General features: G+C 45.8%; 1 protein-coding gene and 1 pseudogene across 1 annotated transcript in view; one reads left to right on the forward strand and one right to left on the reverse strand.

Moving 5' to 3' along the window:
* Positions 1-14,205, reverse strand: part of LOC146190400 (acid-sensing ion channel 2-like) — a 130,740-nt gene that overhangs the window by 11,385 nt on the left and 105,150 nt on the right. The window contains exon 7 of the mRNA XM_084600163.1: positions 6,852-6,966. Coding sequence (XP_084456289.1) covers positions 6,852-6,966 — 115 coding nt within the window. The remainder of the gene's footprint in view (positions 1-6,851; positions 6,967-14,205) is intronic.
* LOC146190401 (uncharacterized) lies at positions 7,122-9,281 on the forward strand (annotated as a pseudogene).

Here is a 14,205-nt window from a genome sequence, read left to right on the forward strand (position 1 = left end):
ACATTCCTATGCAAAATCTACTAACCCATTCGAGCTGAAATAACGTTCACAAAGTAGAAAAATATAGTCTACGTTATCTGATAAGTGATTCAACATCGGTACTTGCCTAGATTTTCTGAAATCGAGAAAAAACTGCTCTCGGCGGCGTGCACAATTTTCGCAGAAGAGAGTCGGCAAGCTATTTTAACATGATGCGTCATCTGTTGAGCAGTGAGAAAAGCTCCATCCCGGCCGTTGGCGCGCTTGCCTCGCTGTCCGACAGATGACGCACCATGTTAAAATAGCTTTTCGACTCTCTTCTGCGAAAATTGTGCACGCCGCCGAGAGCAGTTTTTTTCTCGATTTCGGAAAATCTAGGCAAGTACCGATGTTTAATCACTTATCAGATAACGTAGACGATATTTTGCTACTTTGTGAACGTTATTTCAGCTCGAATGGTGTAGTATATTTTGCATAGGAATGTTTTAAATCCCAGCCCCCAAATATTCAAAACCCTGTAGATTAACCGTAGCACCAGTTATGGTGTACTATCACTTAACCTTTGACATTTCACATATGACTTTGACCTTTGATGTCAAATACAACATCACGTATTCCCTCTAGTAGTTGACGGCTTTTTAAAATCCATAGTCTCGGCAATTTAATCGCCACCAAACCATGTCTGCCCATGTATAAATCTAAGGCTGTGGCTAAAGGTACGTCGGACGGACCCGATCAATGGTCTTAAAGGTACGTCCGACGGACCCGGTGCGTTTTTCTTCGGGATCCGTCCGACGGATCCGGGAAATATTTTTCAGAGGTACGGCGGACGGACCCGATCGGTAGGGTTCTTCCGACGGACCCAACGCATTTTTCTCCGATATGGGCCTTGGGATCCGTCGGGAAAGCCGGACTCAGATGTGGTTGTAGCAACAACATGGTAGCCATATGTAGCCAAATCGAAGTTGGTATGAGGTGTACGTGCGAGGTGTAAGAAGTACGTACTACATACTGCATGCGTGAAATGTGAAATTACAAAGAATAGTACAGTGGCAAGAATAGTGCCTAGAATGGGTGATATACTACGTGATGTCATGATGATAGGTTTACGTGAGTTGGACCGCGGCAGGGTGGCAAGCACGACCAGAGCGCAAGCGCATGTAATCGCGGTGTTGACGGCCAGCCCGCGGCCCGCACGCCCGCTCATTTGGTCCTCGTTATTATGTGGATTAACGTCTACGACGGTCGTTATGTAATTATGTAGTTTTGATTCTTCAAAGTTTCCTCACTTCCATCTGTGATGAGATTCGTCACGTAACGCATCGCTTTCTGCTCGCATTGAGGTTTGATGCTGCAAGTTCTACGTAGTACAAGCGGCGCTGAAAAAGCTGGGCACCGCCGGCGTGTCTCTAGCCCAAGCATCGCGTCATTCGTGTTTGTTGTACAACTGGAGGTGTGGTTTGTGCTTACCGTGAGATGCTGTGATTACGGATTACGTCCTACTAGAGTGCTGTGTGAGACTACGAAGAGTGCTGTGATGAGTGCGCCGATGTCCGGACGGACATCAGTGTGTCCGTTTATGATCGGCGATGTTGCACGTGCATGTCAGTGTTTATTAGGTGCAGTGGTAATTTATTTACACGCGCTGTGCAACAATCAGACGAAAATAAGTCATCGACAATTTGTTAGCCTGTATTACAGAGCTCAAAACTCGGAAAATGGGAATGCACGATGCAGTTTTCGCATGTTGGAGTGGACCGAAAAATAAGTGCCCAGCCCACACCGCCGGGATGCGTATTACTACAGGTGAAATGGTTCAGGTTTCTGTAAAATAGCTGCCTGGCACAGCACCTTTCTAAATGTTCAGGCTTTGTACTATTGTTGAAGGCCACTTTATCATTAATAAAGGAACGAATATGCTTTATGTGTTAATGACTAATGCTTTTTCAACATATTATGTTCATTTTTTTTTTTTCGTTTTTCCTTAGTTTCCTTTGTTTTTCATGCTAGACAAACACAAATAGTACACTTTTAAACTTGTCAGTCCAAAGCTGAACATGAATATCTGCCATGCATGTGACAGCTTCAATGCTAGAAAGGTTGACATGTATAGCATGTACGTACACGCTGCGACATCTTAGTGGCACGTTAGGCTACTTGCCCCAAGGTCGTGATGTTTAATACCAGTGATGGCAGTCGCACTTTGGTGCAGGTGAAATGCAAATGCTTCTGTTTTCTGCAAGATGTCAATTCAAAGTACAAAGCCCAGGCAGTCAAATTAGTCTGGAGCTCTCCACTACGGTATTTTTCATAGCTACATATGTCACTTTAGGATGTGAAACCCTACATGCCACAGGTAGGCTGCATTGTTTTTTAGATTTTGTAACCTCTCATCTATGTTTTGCAACATTTGGCTAATTTTAGTTCCCAAACAGTTGCTAAAGATGAAACCGAAGCAGTTCTTGGCATGGTTTGCTGCTTAGATTAATTTGCTAATTGCAGTTCTTTGAAACTTGCATCAATGCTGGACAGTTCAAATAGCAAGCAGTTGAATTACAGAAATGATCTGGATCATGCATTTCAGTTCTGACAAGTGGAAAGTAACGGTCCCCTCCTTGCATGCATAGGTGCCTTTAGACAAATACATACTCGGGTGTGTGATTGTGACGCATATCAAGGGTCAACAGAAGGCCATGTGGAGCCAGTGTGATATTCTTCATGAAGGCTAAAGTAAAATTGTACAACAGCTGCTATACCACGCAGAAAAAAAATTGATCATTTAGTGTATGATTAACTGACCATGAATAGCATCTTACTCAGAGTATGATGTGATATATATCTGGTTTAGCATCCCAAAATAATTACGGCTATGAGGAACACAATAGTTGAGGGCTCCGGTATAATTTCGACCATATGGGGTTCTTTTACATGCACTGACACCGCATGGTGCATGACGGCCTATTGTTTCGCCTCTATTAAAATGTCCCTGCTGTGGCTGGAACCAAATCTGCATCTTTGGGTTCAGCAGCCAAGCACTCTAACTACTGAGCCAGCACAACGGGGCCAAGTATCAAAATGCATGCCATTACATTTCTTTCTAGCCTGTGGTTTTCTTCACAGAACTAATGTATACAAGGAAAAGTAAACAGCAAGAAAACACTAGTTTTATTGCACATTATATTCACATTTCAGCAAACATTCTCTAGGAAAAAATTTCTCATAATGTTTTCATGGAAACCATGAACAAAACAAAACAATGCACTTACTCCACTCGAATTATTAATGGGCAAGGTTGCATCTATGCTACTACACTGTGCTTATCACAAAACCACAAGCCCCATCTGCTTTGGCCAATCACTTGATGGAACTAACGGAGACAGATGTCGCACACCACAGACTGGTCGTCTCGCAACATATCTCTGCATATGTTGCATTTCAATTTCATGCCTTTCCACTTAGTTTCAACTGTTGCCAGCATTACTAGTCACCCATCTTTTCTGAAATTCCTTTTTACGCTGTTGGGATCAGCATCCTTGTTAACGATGGTCTCTGGCATTTTAGATGCTATCATTTTCACATCTTCCTCATCTGGAAGAACGAAGGAAATGACAAGCTTTGAGCAGACAAAAAATTAGGGAGACTCCTAATCTCCACCTGTAAGGGTATGGTGTGCCAGCGTTAATGGTTCTTGTCTGCAGATCCCACTGTGGATTCTCGTTAATTTACATGCCCTTTGCTACAAACATTACTACTAATTCCTTAATTCATGTCTCTGTTATCTCAGATATACTCATTAGCATACGGTCGTAGGCTGCCCTGTTAGGTGATAGACAACCTGGCATAGACCTCTGTAAGCCTCAACCTTTCTTAATTGGAGCTGAAACGTTGAAGCTGAAATATTTCAAATATAACTTTGTAAGCTTGGCTTAACAGCTCCTGCCATGTCGTGTGGCCTCGTGACATTTGGCTCGTGGCACTTTTGGCTTGTGCACAGGGGTCATCTGTTAAACACTGGTTAACATGCATGAAAAATACATTTTCACACAAACTGGTGGCAAATGGTCAAGTAAGTGGTGCACTGCAGATTCTGAAATGTATACCTATATTCATGCAAGGATCGCATCATCACATAACATGATCAAGAGTTCTATCAGTACCTGTAGTTACATAGCATTTCAATGCCCATTAAAGGACCACCTCAGACAATGGTTGTTGTTATCTCAAGACCTGTTCTAACAGCGTACTGACGCCATTCCACTGAGCGATGGACATGTATATGCATACCCTAGATAGCTCATGATTGTGGATCTAATTTATTTCTATGACTTCCAAGGAGTTCCTGTCGTCAGAAACTTTATGAAATCGGGAAAGTAGTCTTGAAAGGTGATGAAAAGAAATAACCAGGTTACCTTGACGCAATGCTAAATTACAGAGGGTGAATATGCTGCATGAAGATACCAAGAAGCTTGTACAAAGAAAAGTGAGAGTGAAATGGCAGGATTTTTGAAACATTGAAATAAACTACAAACTATACTTGTCAAACCTGCCATTAAGGAATGGAAATCATGCAGTAATCAAAAACACAACATGGAGGACATTTTAGGTCATCTTCACAAAACACATACCCAAACCTCACACACAGCTTCATACTTATGAAAGAGGACAAACCAATATGCAAGGAGTGTGGAGATGAACTAACAATAAACCATATCTTACACATGCGCCAGAGTCGAGAAAAGAGGAAACATTTTGTACAATTTCCAACAGATCCATTTCCATCCCAGCATGATCCTAGGAGAGACGTGCAAATTTCCTGCATTTTTGGTTTCCTAAAATGTTCCTAAACAAGCTACATCCTAAAGAACATTTTAGTCATTACACACAAAATAAATACATTAAACCTTGTTCTTGGTGCATGGCAGCATTAGTCGCTTAGGCACCATAAAAATCAACACAATGCTGTAAGGTATACCTTGGTTGGCTATGTTATATGAGACAAGCTTTCGGCCTGGTGTGGTCCTTATTCACATGACAGCGCTGTCATGAGGGTCTATGTCCCAGCGATCGGAAAGTGACCTATTCCAATAATTTTACAAACTGAAGGTGATTGTACAGATTTCTAAAGACTGGAGTGCTGAACTGTTTTATCAACGTCCGCCTGCTTTGACAGCCTGGAGTGAAACTGTTGAAGAGAATACATTTTTGAACATTTAACGCGTTTCTGAAGGCGTTGCTTTCAATTACGGGGCCAACAAAAAGCAGGTGAATGTCAAACGCCGCCTAGATAGGCTTTCTAGCAAGACAGCGGTGTAGCGTGGAAAATCGCTCCGCCGATCCATCGCTGGCGCCGCTGACTTGAAAGGCGAACTGTTCAAACTTATATAGCTACTGACCACACCTGAAACACTGAATTGCGCATGATCAAGGCAGAATTTCTCTAACACTGAGCACCATGGTAGCTATCGATTTCGCGCCCAATATTGTGAAAATCTGTCCTCTCTTCGATCATTGATACGTCCACGGTTGAACATTTATGCGCCTCGGGGTAGGCCAGCCGTGGGAACATGGATGCGTGCTTGTAGCAACGATCGCTTGCATGGTACACTCTGCAAAATTCCAAGAGTCAGCTTCTTCAACGAAATGTGCAGCGCACATTTTCTACCGCGTACCTAAGCCCGGCGATGCATGCATATCGATCCCGATCGTTTCAAAGCTGCGCGGCCGTTCAGTCGGGTCACGCTAACCTCGAGCATGCGGGGGTTTAAACTACATGTACGCAAACTTCAGCGACAAGAAAAAGATGCAGCCTAAGCACTTTAGTCTAGTAATCCCCTATATACCAAAGAACATTGCTGTTCACAGGGAATTCGGATCATTCACGCTTCCGGCTTTCCGGTTGTGCACTCTTGCGGTGCGGTGCAGTAGGTCTTCACCTCGACGAGTCGATGTGCAGGCCTCTAGTAGATTCGGCATGTCTTCTGCCACGGCTCTGAGGTAGAATTTAAACGAAGAATTTAGCTAAAAACATCCTGTTTTCTCGGTCTGCATGTGAGGAACGAGCATAATGCCATTTCACATACATACTTTGGACTGCCGAATGTTCAGCTGCACGACGAGGTGTGTGTGTGTTGTGCCGGCGCTAGATCTTCAGAGGTCGATGCAGGACCTAAGACAGCGTAAATGCTAGGAATAGCTCGCTCGCATTACGGGCAGATCGAGGTGATAGTTTAGTGCGAAGCGAAAGCTGCTCGTGAATGTGCGTATCTCGATGCCAGCTGGTGGAGCTGGTGCAGTACGTAGCATATCGCCTGCAGCTATGTGCTTGACAGCGATGTTTGCCGTACACAACCCTAAGTGAAGACCGTGATCTATGTTAGAACGGATGCACTCTTCGTAGCACCTCATCGAGAGTCGCGGCTAGCTGATATCATAGAGGATGAGATCCATTCACGCGCAGCAAGCGGAATGGGGCCGCGTTCGACGTGCATATAGCCATGAGCCTGTATATCGACGTCCGCCGTATCTTTACGAGAATCGAATGGATCCGTCGGACGTACCTTTAGACACTTCGTAAATCTAAACTTAACCAAAGCAAAAGAACGCTTTCGTTTCGCCTAACTAGGCGAACAGGGTTAAACCTGGGCCATTTTTTCCTCGACATTTTCCAGATGGCGACATATGTATAGCCCGAAACAGCATCGCACGAGGACCATATCAACATTTAAGCTGCTTTTGTCATTTATATGATTGTTTACATAGTTAGTACATACACATTAGTTTACGTAGCCAGTATCTGCGCAGCCATGGAAGAGCGTTGCGTGCAAACTACAGCGCTGTATTCAGCGACTTCGAAACTGCGCAATGAGGCTCACTTTGTTCTCCGCAGGCGCCGTGCTTCTTCGCAAGCCTCTGTAATGAAGGCAGCAGGGCCGACAGGCATCCGCACCTGTCCACTATTTTCCACTGCAGGCAAAGGTTCAGGCAGTCCTGCGTGTTCAGTATACACGAACGGTTAACCTGCTGTGTGGCAGCAAGAAATCGAAACATATCTGTCAAAAGTAAAGCGTTGGACACGACCGTTTGAAAAGGATTACCCTGCACGCTCTGTTCAGACCGCTCACTCCTTTTTCTGTGCGGTCAAAATGAGGGGCGTAAATCCCAGTGGGGAAGAACAGGGTGTCCTGGTTTCCCTTCGCTTAGGATGCGTGGGCGTGGGCAAAATAATGGAGCATGCATTCCTCAACCGAGTAAACACCTATCTCGAACTGTCAGGTGCCTACCCACACACCATCATCGGGTTTTGGCCTCGCCTCTCGACGCAAGACGTTATGCTCCAGCTCAAACATCAGATCCTGGACGACAAGACCCGTTCCACCAAAGCCATACTCGGACTCGACCTCGAAAACGCATTCGACAGGGTCGCACAATCGGTAATCCTGGCCCAAATCTCGCGCATGAACCTCGGCGAAAGAATCTATAATTACGTAAAAGACTTTCTCACCGACAGAAGGGCGCTCCTCGTACCAGGAGACATCAGGTTTGAGGAGCAAACGCTTAGAAGCACCGACACCCCGCAAGGAGCAGTCATTTCGCCCATGCTATTGAACCTGGTAATGGTTGGCCTTGCGCAGAAGCTCGAAAAAATAGAAAGCGTATATCACACAATCTACGCCGACGATATCACGATCTGGGTCAACCGTGGCAGCGGCAGTCAGCTCGAATCTTCGCTACAGGAAGCGATAGATGTCGTAGAAATATACCTGAGTAATACGGGGCTCTGCTGCTCGCCCAAGAGTGTCCGAGCTCCTGCTGTACCACCCCACGCAGAAGGGACGACCACCCAGCGGATAAAAGAAGACAGAATATGAAGAAATCAGGTCAAACACGAGTGACGACGGAACCATCCCCATCGTGAAAAAAATAAAAGTTCTAGGTATGATCAAAGAATCCAACGGCGTAAATGGCGAGATGGTCAGTAAACTTATACACAAGACTCCAATGCAATGAGATTACTAAAGAGAGTCACCAATCATGAGGGAGGAGAGCCAGATACGACTCGTGCACTCCTTTGTCATATGCCACGTACATAATTACCTACGTGGCTGCCTTTCACAATTGGTACAAGGCGGAGAAGTATAAATTAGATGTAATTGTATGCAGGGTATACAGGACGGCGCTTGGACTGCCAGATTCGACTAGCACCGAGCTCCTGCTACAATTAAAAATTCATAACACTTTGGACGAACTCGCAGAAGCGCAGCACATATCGTAGCTAGAAAGACTGACGACCACCGTAACTGGACGACACATATTCGAGCGGCTTGGCATTGACTACCGCCGTCAACACGGGGACAAAGAAGTAATCCCACGGAACGTCAGGGATGGCATCCGAGTCGCGCAAGTTCCGAGAAGCGCACACCCGACGTATAATCAAGGCAGAAGACAGGCCAGAGCCGCGGCCTTGCTGCGGAACTACGGAAAAGCGAGGGAAGCGCGCTTCGTGGATGCTGCTGAGTATCAAGACGATCGACTATATATGAGTATTCTAGTTCACGATACGATTGATGATACGATGTTGCGGTTGTCGACACTGCCGGAACGCTTGTCCACTCCTCCAGCATAATGTCCCGACACACTGAAGTGGCCGAAGAATTAGCCATAGCACTTGCCATAACTGATCCCGATTGCGGGATCGTTGTCAGCGACTCGCGCACGGCAATAAAGAATTACGCCCAGGGGAGAATATCCGTGAAAGCCTCCCTAATAATCAAGGACTTGAAACTCTCACCGGACAACAAGGTCGAGCTAGTTTGGTTCCCGGCACATATGGGAAACGTCTCTCCGCATATCACCAACCTCAACGAAGTCGCTCACTCCGTAGCACGAGGTCTCGCTTACCGTGCCGGAGAGAGTCAAGGCGAAGAAGGGGGGAGAGAGAGGATGACGAGCTTTGATGACTTGACCAAAACCTGGCCCGCCGGACCTTCCCTCCGCCTAGCAGCAAACTATATGCAGAGCTCAGGCAGTCGCGTGGAGGCAATTACAAACAAATACATACCCGAACCCGCTGCAGTACAATAGGATTTACCCCGAAATATACGACACCAACATATGCAAGGTCTGCAAAACAACCATAGCAAAACCTAACCACATACTCTGGGAGTGCAAAGCACAATTGAAAGGCTTTAATCCCGCAACCCTCCCGTTGTAGCTCCAGCCTCAACGACAAACTCTCGGCCGTCCAGCAGGCCCTCATGGCGGTGAAGAGACAAGATCTCGACGTCCCCACGTGGGAGACCTAGGCCCGGTCGCGTTAAACCCTGGCAGACATCAAATAAAGTTAGTCCTCCTCCTCCTCCTCCTCCTCCTCCTCCTCCTCCTCCTCCTCCTCCTCCTCCTCCTCCTCCTCCTCCTCCTCCTCCTCCTCCTCCTCCTCCCCCTCCTCCTCCCCCTCCTCCTCCTCCTCCTCCTCCTCCTCATCCTCCTCCTCCTCCTCCTCCTCCTCCCAGATACTGCTCCTACCTGTGAACCAATTATTATTATTATTATTATTATTATTATTATTATTATTATTATTATTATTATTATTATTATTATTATTATTAATTTACTTCACGTTTTGCTTGTTCTCCTGTTCAGTGCTGTTTAAAATATCTTGTACTCTTTTTATCCGTTTCTTACTTATATTTCAACTTTAAACTTTATATTCGAATCTTACTGTCCCGTGTTCAATTCAATTTCTTTATTGTACTTCCCTGTATTTCTAGCCTGTGTTTTAAGCACAACGCACTAGTTGAGCCTGGAATGGTTTTTTATTTTATGTATATTTCTATTACTATAATCAATGTCAGTTATTTGTTTTTTTTTCTCTATCTATTGTTGTTTTTTTTTTTTCGTGATGTGCTCTACAATTCTCTGACTGTGTATATAAGACATGCTACTCATTGTTTTCTTTATTTCCGTGACACTTTTCATCTGTTTCATTTCATGTGTTATTATTTCTTCTTTTGTGTCTGTGTCTGTAAAACTTGTGTGTGCGTTTTCTTTATTTTTTTTTGTGCTGCAGCACGAAGACCACATGTTTGTTCCTGCGCACATTAAATAAAGATTGATTGATTGATTGATTGATTGATTGATTACAGAACGCCGATGAACTGAATCGTTTAACGGAACGCTGGTTCTGTACGATGATGCAACGCTCGGTAGCCCGCACCGCTCCAGCCGAAAAGCTTAGCCGCGGCTGTTCGCAAGTGCGATCCGCCTGTCTATAAATAATAATAATAATAATAATAATAATAATAATAATAATAATAATAATAATAATAATAATAATAATAATAATAATAATAATAATAATAATAATAATAATAATAATAATAATAATAATAATAATAATAAATTGTTTATTCCCTGCCAGTTCTTGAGAGAGGAAACCGATGGTATTCCTTCGTCTGCCGCTGCGTGCACAGTTACTCCGCCCAGTGCCATATCGCATTTCCTGTTGTAGCGCAGGCCACATACGCGTTTAGATCAAGAATTGTTAGTGGGGAATATGTGCGAATGTCTTGCCAGAATTCTTGTGTGGTGCTTGTTTTTAGAATGTCTGTTTATGCTTTTCTTTTCGGCTCTAAAATTGAGGGGGCAAAAAAAAAAAAAAAAACTCTTCTAGCGACCTTGAAGGAGTGCCGAATGACATACTGATGCTATTATGTATGCATAGCGTATGGAAAACGCGTATGGATGTCAGGCGTGAGCGAACCGTTGTACACCCCGCTCGACACTACTTCATCGAGAGCGTGGTGTACTTGAGAGAAATTCTGAGTGCACAAGATAATTCTCCGGAGTGGCTACCTGTACTGGACCAGCTGGCTTCAGTAAAGCCCTTTTAAATCTAGCGCTTTAGGCAGAACGTGCCTAGTGCTTTTAGCATTCCTTTTGTTTTGCTTTGTTGTTGTGTATTCAGAGTGTATGCTGTGTGCTTAAAAAAAAACTGGTAATAAAGAAAAAAAAAAATCTTCCGTTGTCTAGTGGTTATCACGTGCGCCTAACAAACACAATGTCCCTGGCTCGATCCCGAGCGGAAACAATTTGTTTTTACTTCCTGCGCAACATGGGCATCTTGTTTCTTTTTTTTTTTTTACCGCCTGGTGCGCAACCTTGGGAACGCATTTTAGATTTGAGCCCATATCCCCTGTTTCCGTGGTGTAGTGGTTATGGATTCTGCTTCCGGCCACGCCAGTGAACGGACGCAGGATGCAGGGCTCCTCAGGAGCGGCTTCAGCGGCCATGTCAGGCCGCCGTAACAGGACTGCTGAACAGGATTTTTTGCACGCCGGTTTTTGCACGCCGGAACGGTTTTTTTGCACGCCGATATCAGGGCCCGCCCTTACCGGGTGGAAGATTTCCGCGACGCGTTGGCACATCATTCGCTGATCCCCGATGTTGTTGCGATGGGGGCGTATCGGATGAGCCACGTCTGGGCTGTAACCCTCAAGGATCCTGAAGCGGTGACCAAGCTTGTTAGTGTAGGTGAGTTGTGTGTGAAAAACGGTTGCTGCTTGGTAATTGACCCGGCCAACCAGGACGTGCGACTCAAACTTCACTGGCTACTACACAACGTGCCAGACGAAGATGTTCGTGCTGCATTTGCGCCGTACGGAAAGGTGTCGGAAGTTTCCCGGGAGCGCTGGCGTGTTAAAGGTATGCTAGAAAAGGGCTCTACAACTAGACTCGTCACGCTGAAGCTGAAAGCTGGCATGAAGCTCGACGACCTGCCGCATCAGTTGAATGTTAGCGGCGAGCTGGCGCTCGTCATTGTGCCAGGCAGACACCCTTCTAGCCACCATACCCCCTGTGCCTACGCTGCCGGAGTACGGGTCACATCCGCAAAGAGTGCCGGGTTCCTCGCTGCGGAACCTGTCGACGGTTCGGGCATGAAGACAGCCAGTGTGCTCGTAAGTACCTACGCTAGCATTGCCGGACCTGGGACCAGCGAAGACTCGTCCGAGTTAATTATGGACGAGGCGTATGCGGAGGAGGCTGCTGACATTAGAGGTCAGTCAACGAAACAGGACGCGCCTTCCATGACTGTTTTAACAAATAATAAGGTGACGGTCTCAAATGAAAAGAATGAAACTCGGCATGTCTTGAACGTTCCATCCCAGGACCATGAAAGCGCATCAAAGGAACCGTCAGAAGACAATCAAATTTTCTAACGCTGAGGACCATCTCAGTACTGAGCCTTCCTGTAATGATGCCATGGAGGTTGGGCCGGAGACAGCAGCCTTAATTGCCGCGAAACGTCCGCACGAGGAAAGCGTCGAGGAGACTCAGCTGCCAGGCGGTGTTTGTGGTGAGCCGCCGCCGAAAACTGCGGGCATCCGAAGAGCAACTTTGAGACCGAAGCCGAACTTCTCGGCCGACACGCGGCAGGCGGGGAAACCGCCTCCGTAGTTTTTGAGGTGTCCTGAACGATTTGTGGGTCGGCTGCCTACCGACCAGCGTCAGGAACATTCTGCGACCAAGAGGGGCGTGTGTGAAAAAAAAAAAAAAATGAAAGACGGTGCTTGGACTTCGTTTGAATGCAGCCCGACGTTCTGCTGGGAGGACATTACATGCACACATACGCCGCTGTTCTTCAGAAGCGGAGGCCACGCAACCATGAAGGTAGGCACCATGCGGGTACGGGCGTCTCTTTCTAATACATGACTCTTAAGCTTAATTCGCCGTAACACGTAGCTACTTTGAATGTCAGAGGGCTGGGAGCGAGAAGGCGACAATGCCAGCTCAGTCGCCTCCTTTTAGATAAGGATATAGATGTAGCAGCTGTGCAAGAGTCAAAGATTGAGAGCCAAGAAAGCACTGACCGTATGGTGGCTTCTTTTCAAACAAACTTTTATGTGTGTGTATGCCATTCTGTTGGTGTATCGGGTGGATGCCTTTTATTTATACGTAACACGCTGGGAGTAAGTGTAGAGTTCGTTTTTGCCTGTCCAAGTGGTCGGCTTTTGGTTACTGATTTTACCTACTGTAATTTATGCTGGCGTGTTGTGTGTGTGTATGCTCCCAATTCAGAATCCGAACGTGAATTGTTTTTTGAGTCTATAATATTGTGGTTGAAGGTCGACAAAATCTTGCTTGTACTTGGCGATTACAACTGTGTGTGCGCAGCTGTGGACCGAGCGGCGAAGTGTAAACCTCGAAGAGACAGAAGCTCCAAGCTGTTGAATGCACTTGTGCATGAATACGGCCTCTAGGATGTTGGTAGTGTGTTCTCCACTGGAAACCAACCAGAGTTCACGCACTTTCAGCGAGATAGCCATGCTAGATTGGACAGGATGTATGCCTCAGTTGATCTTGTTTCCCTATGTACTGCATATGAGGTCAAACCTGTGTCTTTCAGCGATCATTGTCTCGTGAGTGCAGTGTTCGGTAGGGCAGGAAAGAAATCGCGCTTTAACTGGTACCTATGGAAACTGAATGCCAAACTTCTCGCCGATGAAGAGTTCCTTACGGAAGTTAAGACCGAGTTTGAAGATCGTCTGGCTAAGCGACCAGTAAGTTTTGCAGCGGAATGGGACAGCTTCAAAGAGTGGGTGAAATTGAAATCCATAGAAAAGAGCAGTAAGGTGCGGCATAAAGAGAAAGAAAAAGAAAGAACTGAATGAGCAACTACAGTTTTTTTTTTGAGCATGGAAAGTACTGTACCAGGGCATTTCGCCAGTAAAATACGAGAGATTAAAAGGGAGCTGGAAACAATCGACAGCGAAAGATACACAGCGGCTGTCATACGTGCAAGGGCTGAGAAACTTTGGGCTGGAGAAGTGCCGACAAAACGAGCCCTAGCAGACGAAAAAAGATACGCCTGCCAGAAAGAAATAAGGAGTATAAGGTATGCCGGCCATATCACTGAAGATGCTAAAGATATTCAGCGTGCGGTAGCAGAGCACTTCGAAGAACTGCTTAGCGCTAAGCTTGAGACTGTAGGCGGCTTTCAAACAAATTTTCTAAGAATGATGCCTGCACTGGATGACGAAAGTAAAGCGCGCCTAGAGACACCGATAACGTTGCAGGAGGTAGAATCTGCAATAGATGACCTGACGCCTGGGAAAGCACCTGGGCCGGATGGTCTAAGCGCTGCCTTCTTTAAAACCTTTCAGCAGTATGCAGCTCAGTTTATGCTCGATGTAATCACTGAAGCTTATGAACGTAATACTGTTCCATTGT

Source organism: Amblyomma maculatum, chromosome 4, assembly GCF_055883805.1.
Source record: "Amblyomma maculatum isolate TAMU_Amacu chromosome 4, ASM5588380v1, whole genome shotgun sequence".
In the NCBI taxonomy this organism is placed as follows: Eukaryota; Metazoa; Arthropoda; class Arachnida; order Ixodida; family Ixodidae; genus Amblyomma; species Amblyomma maculatum.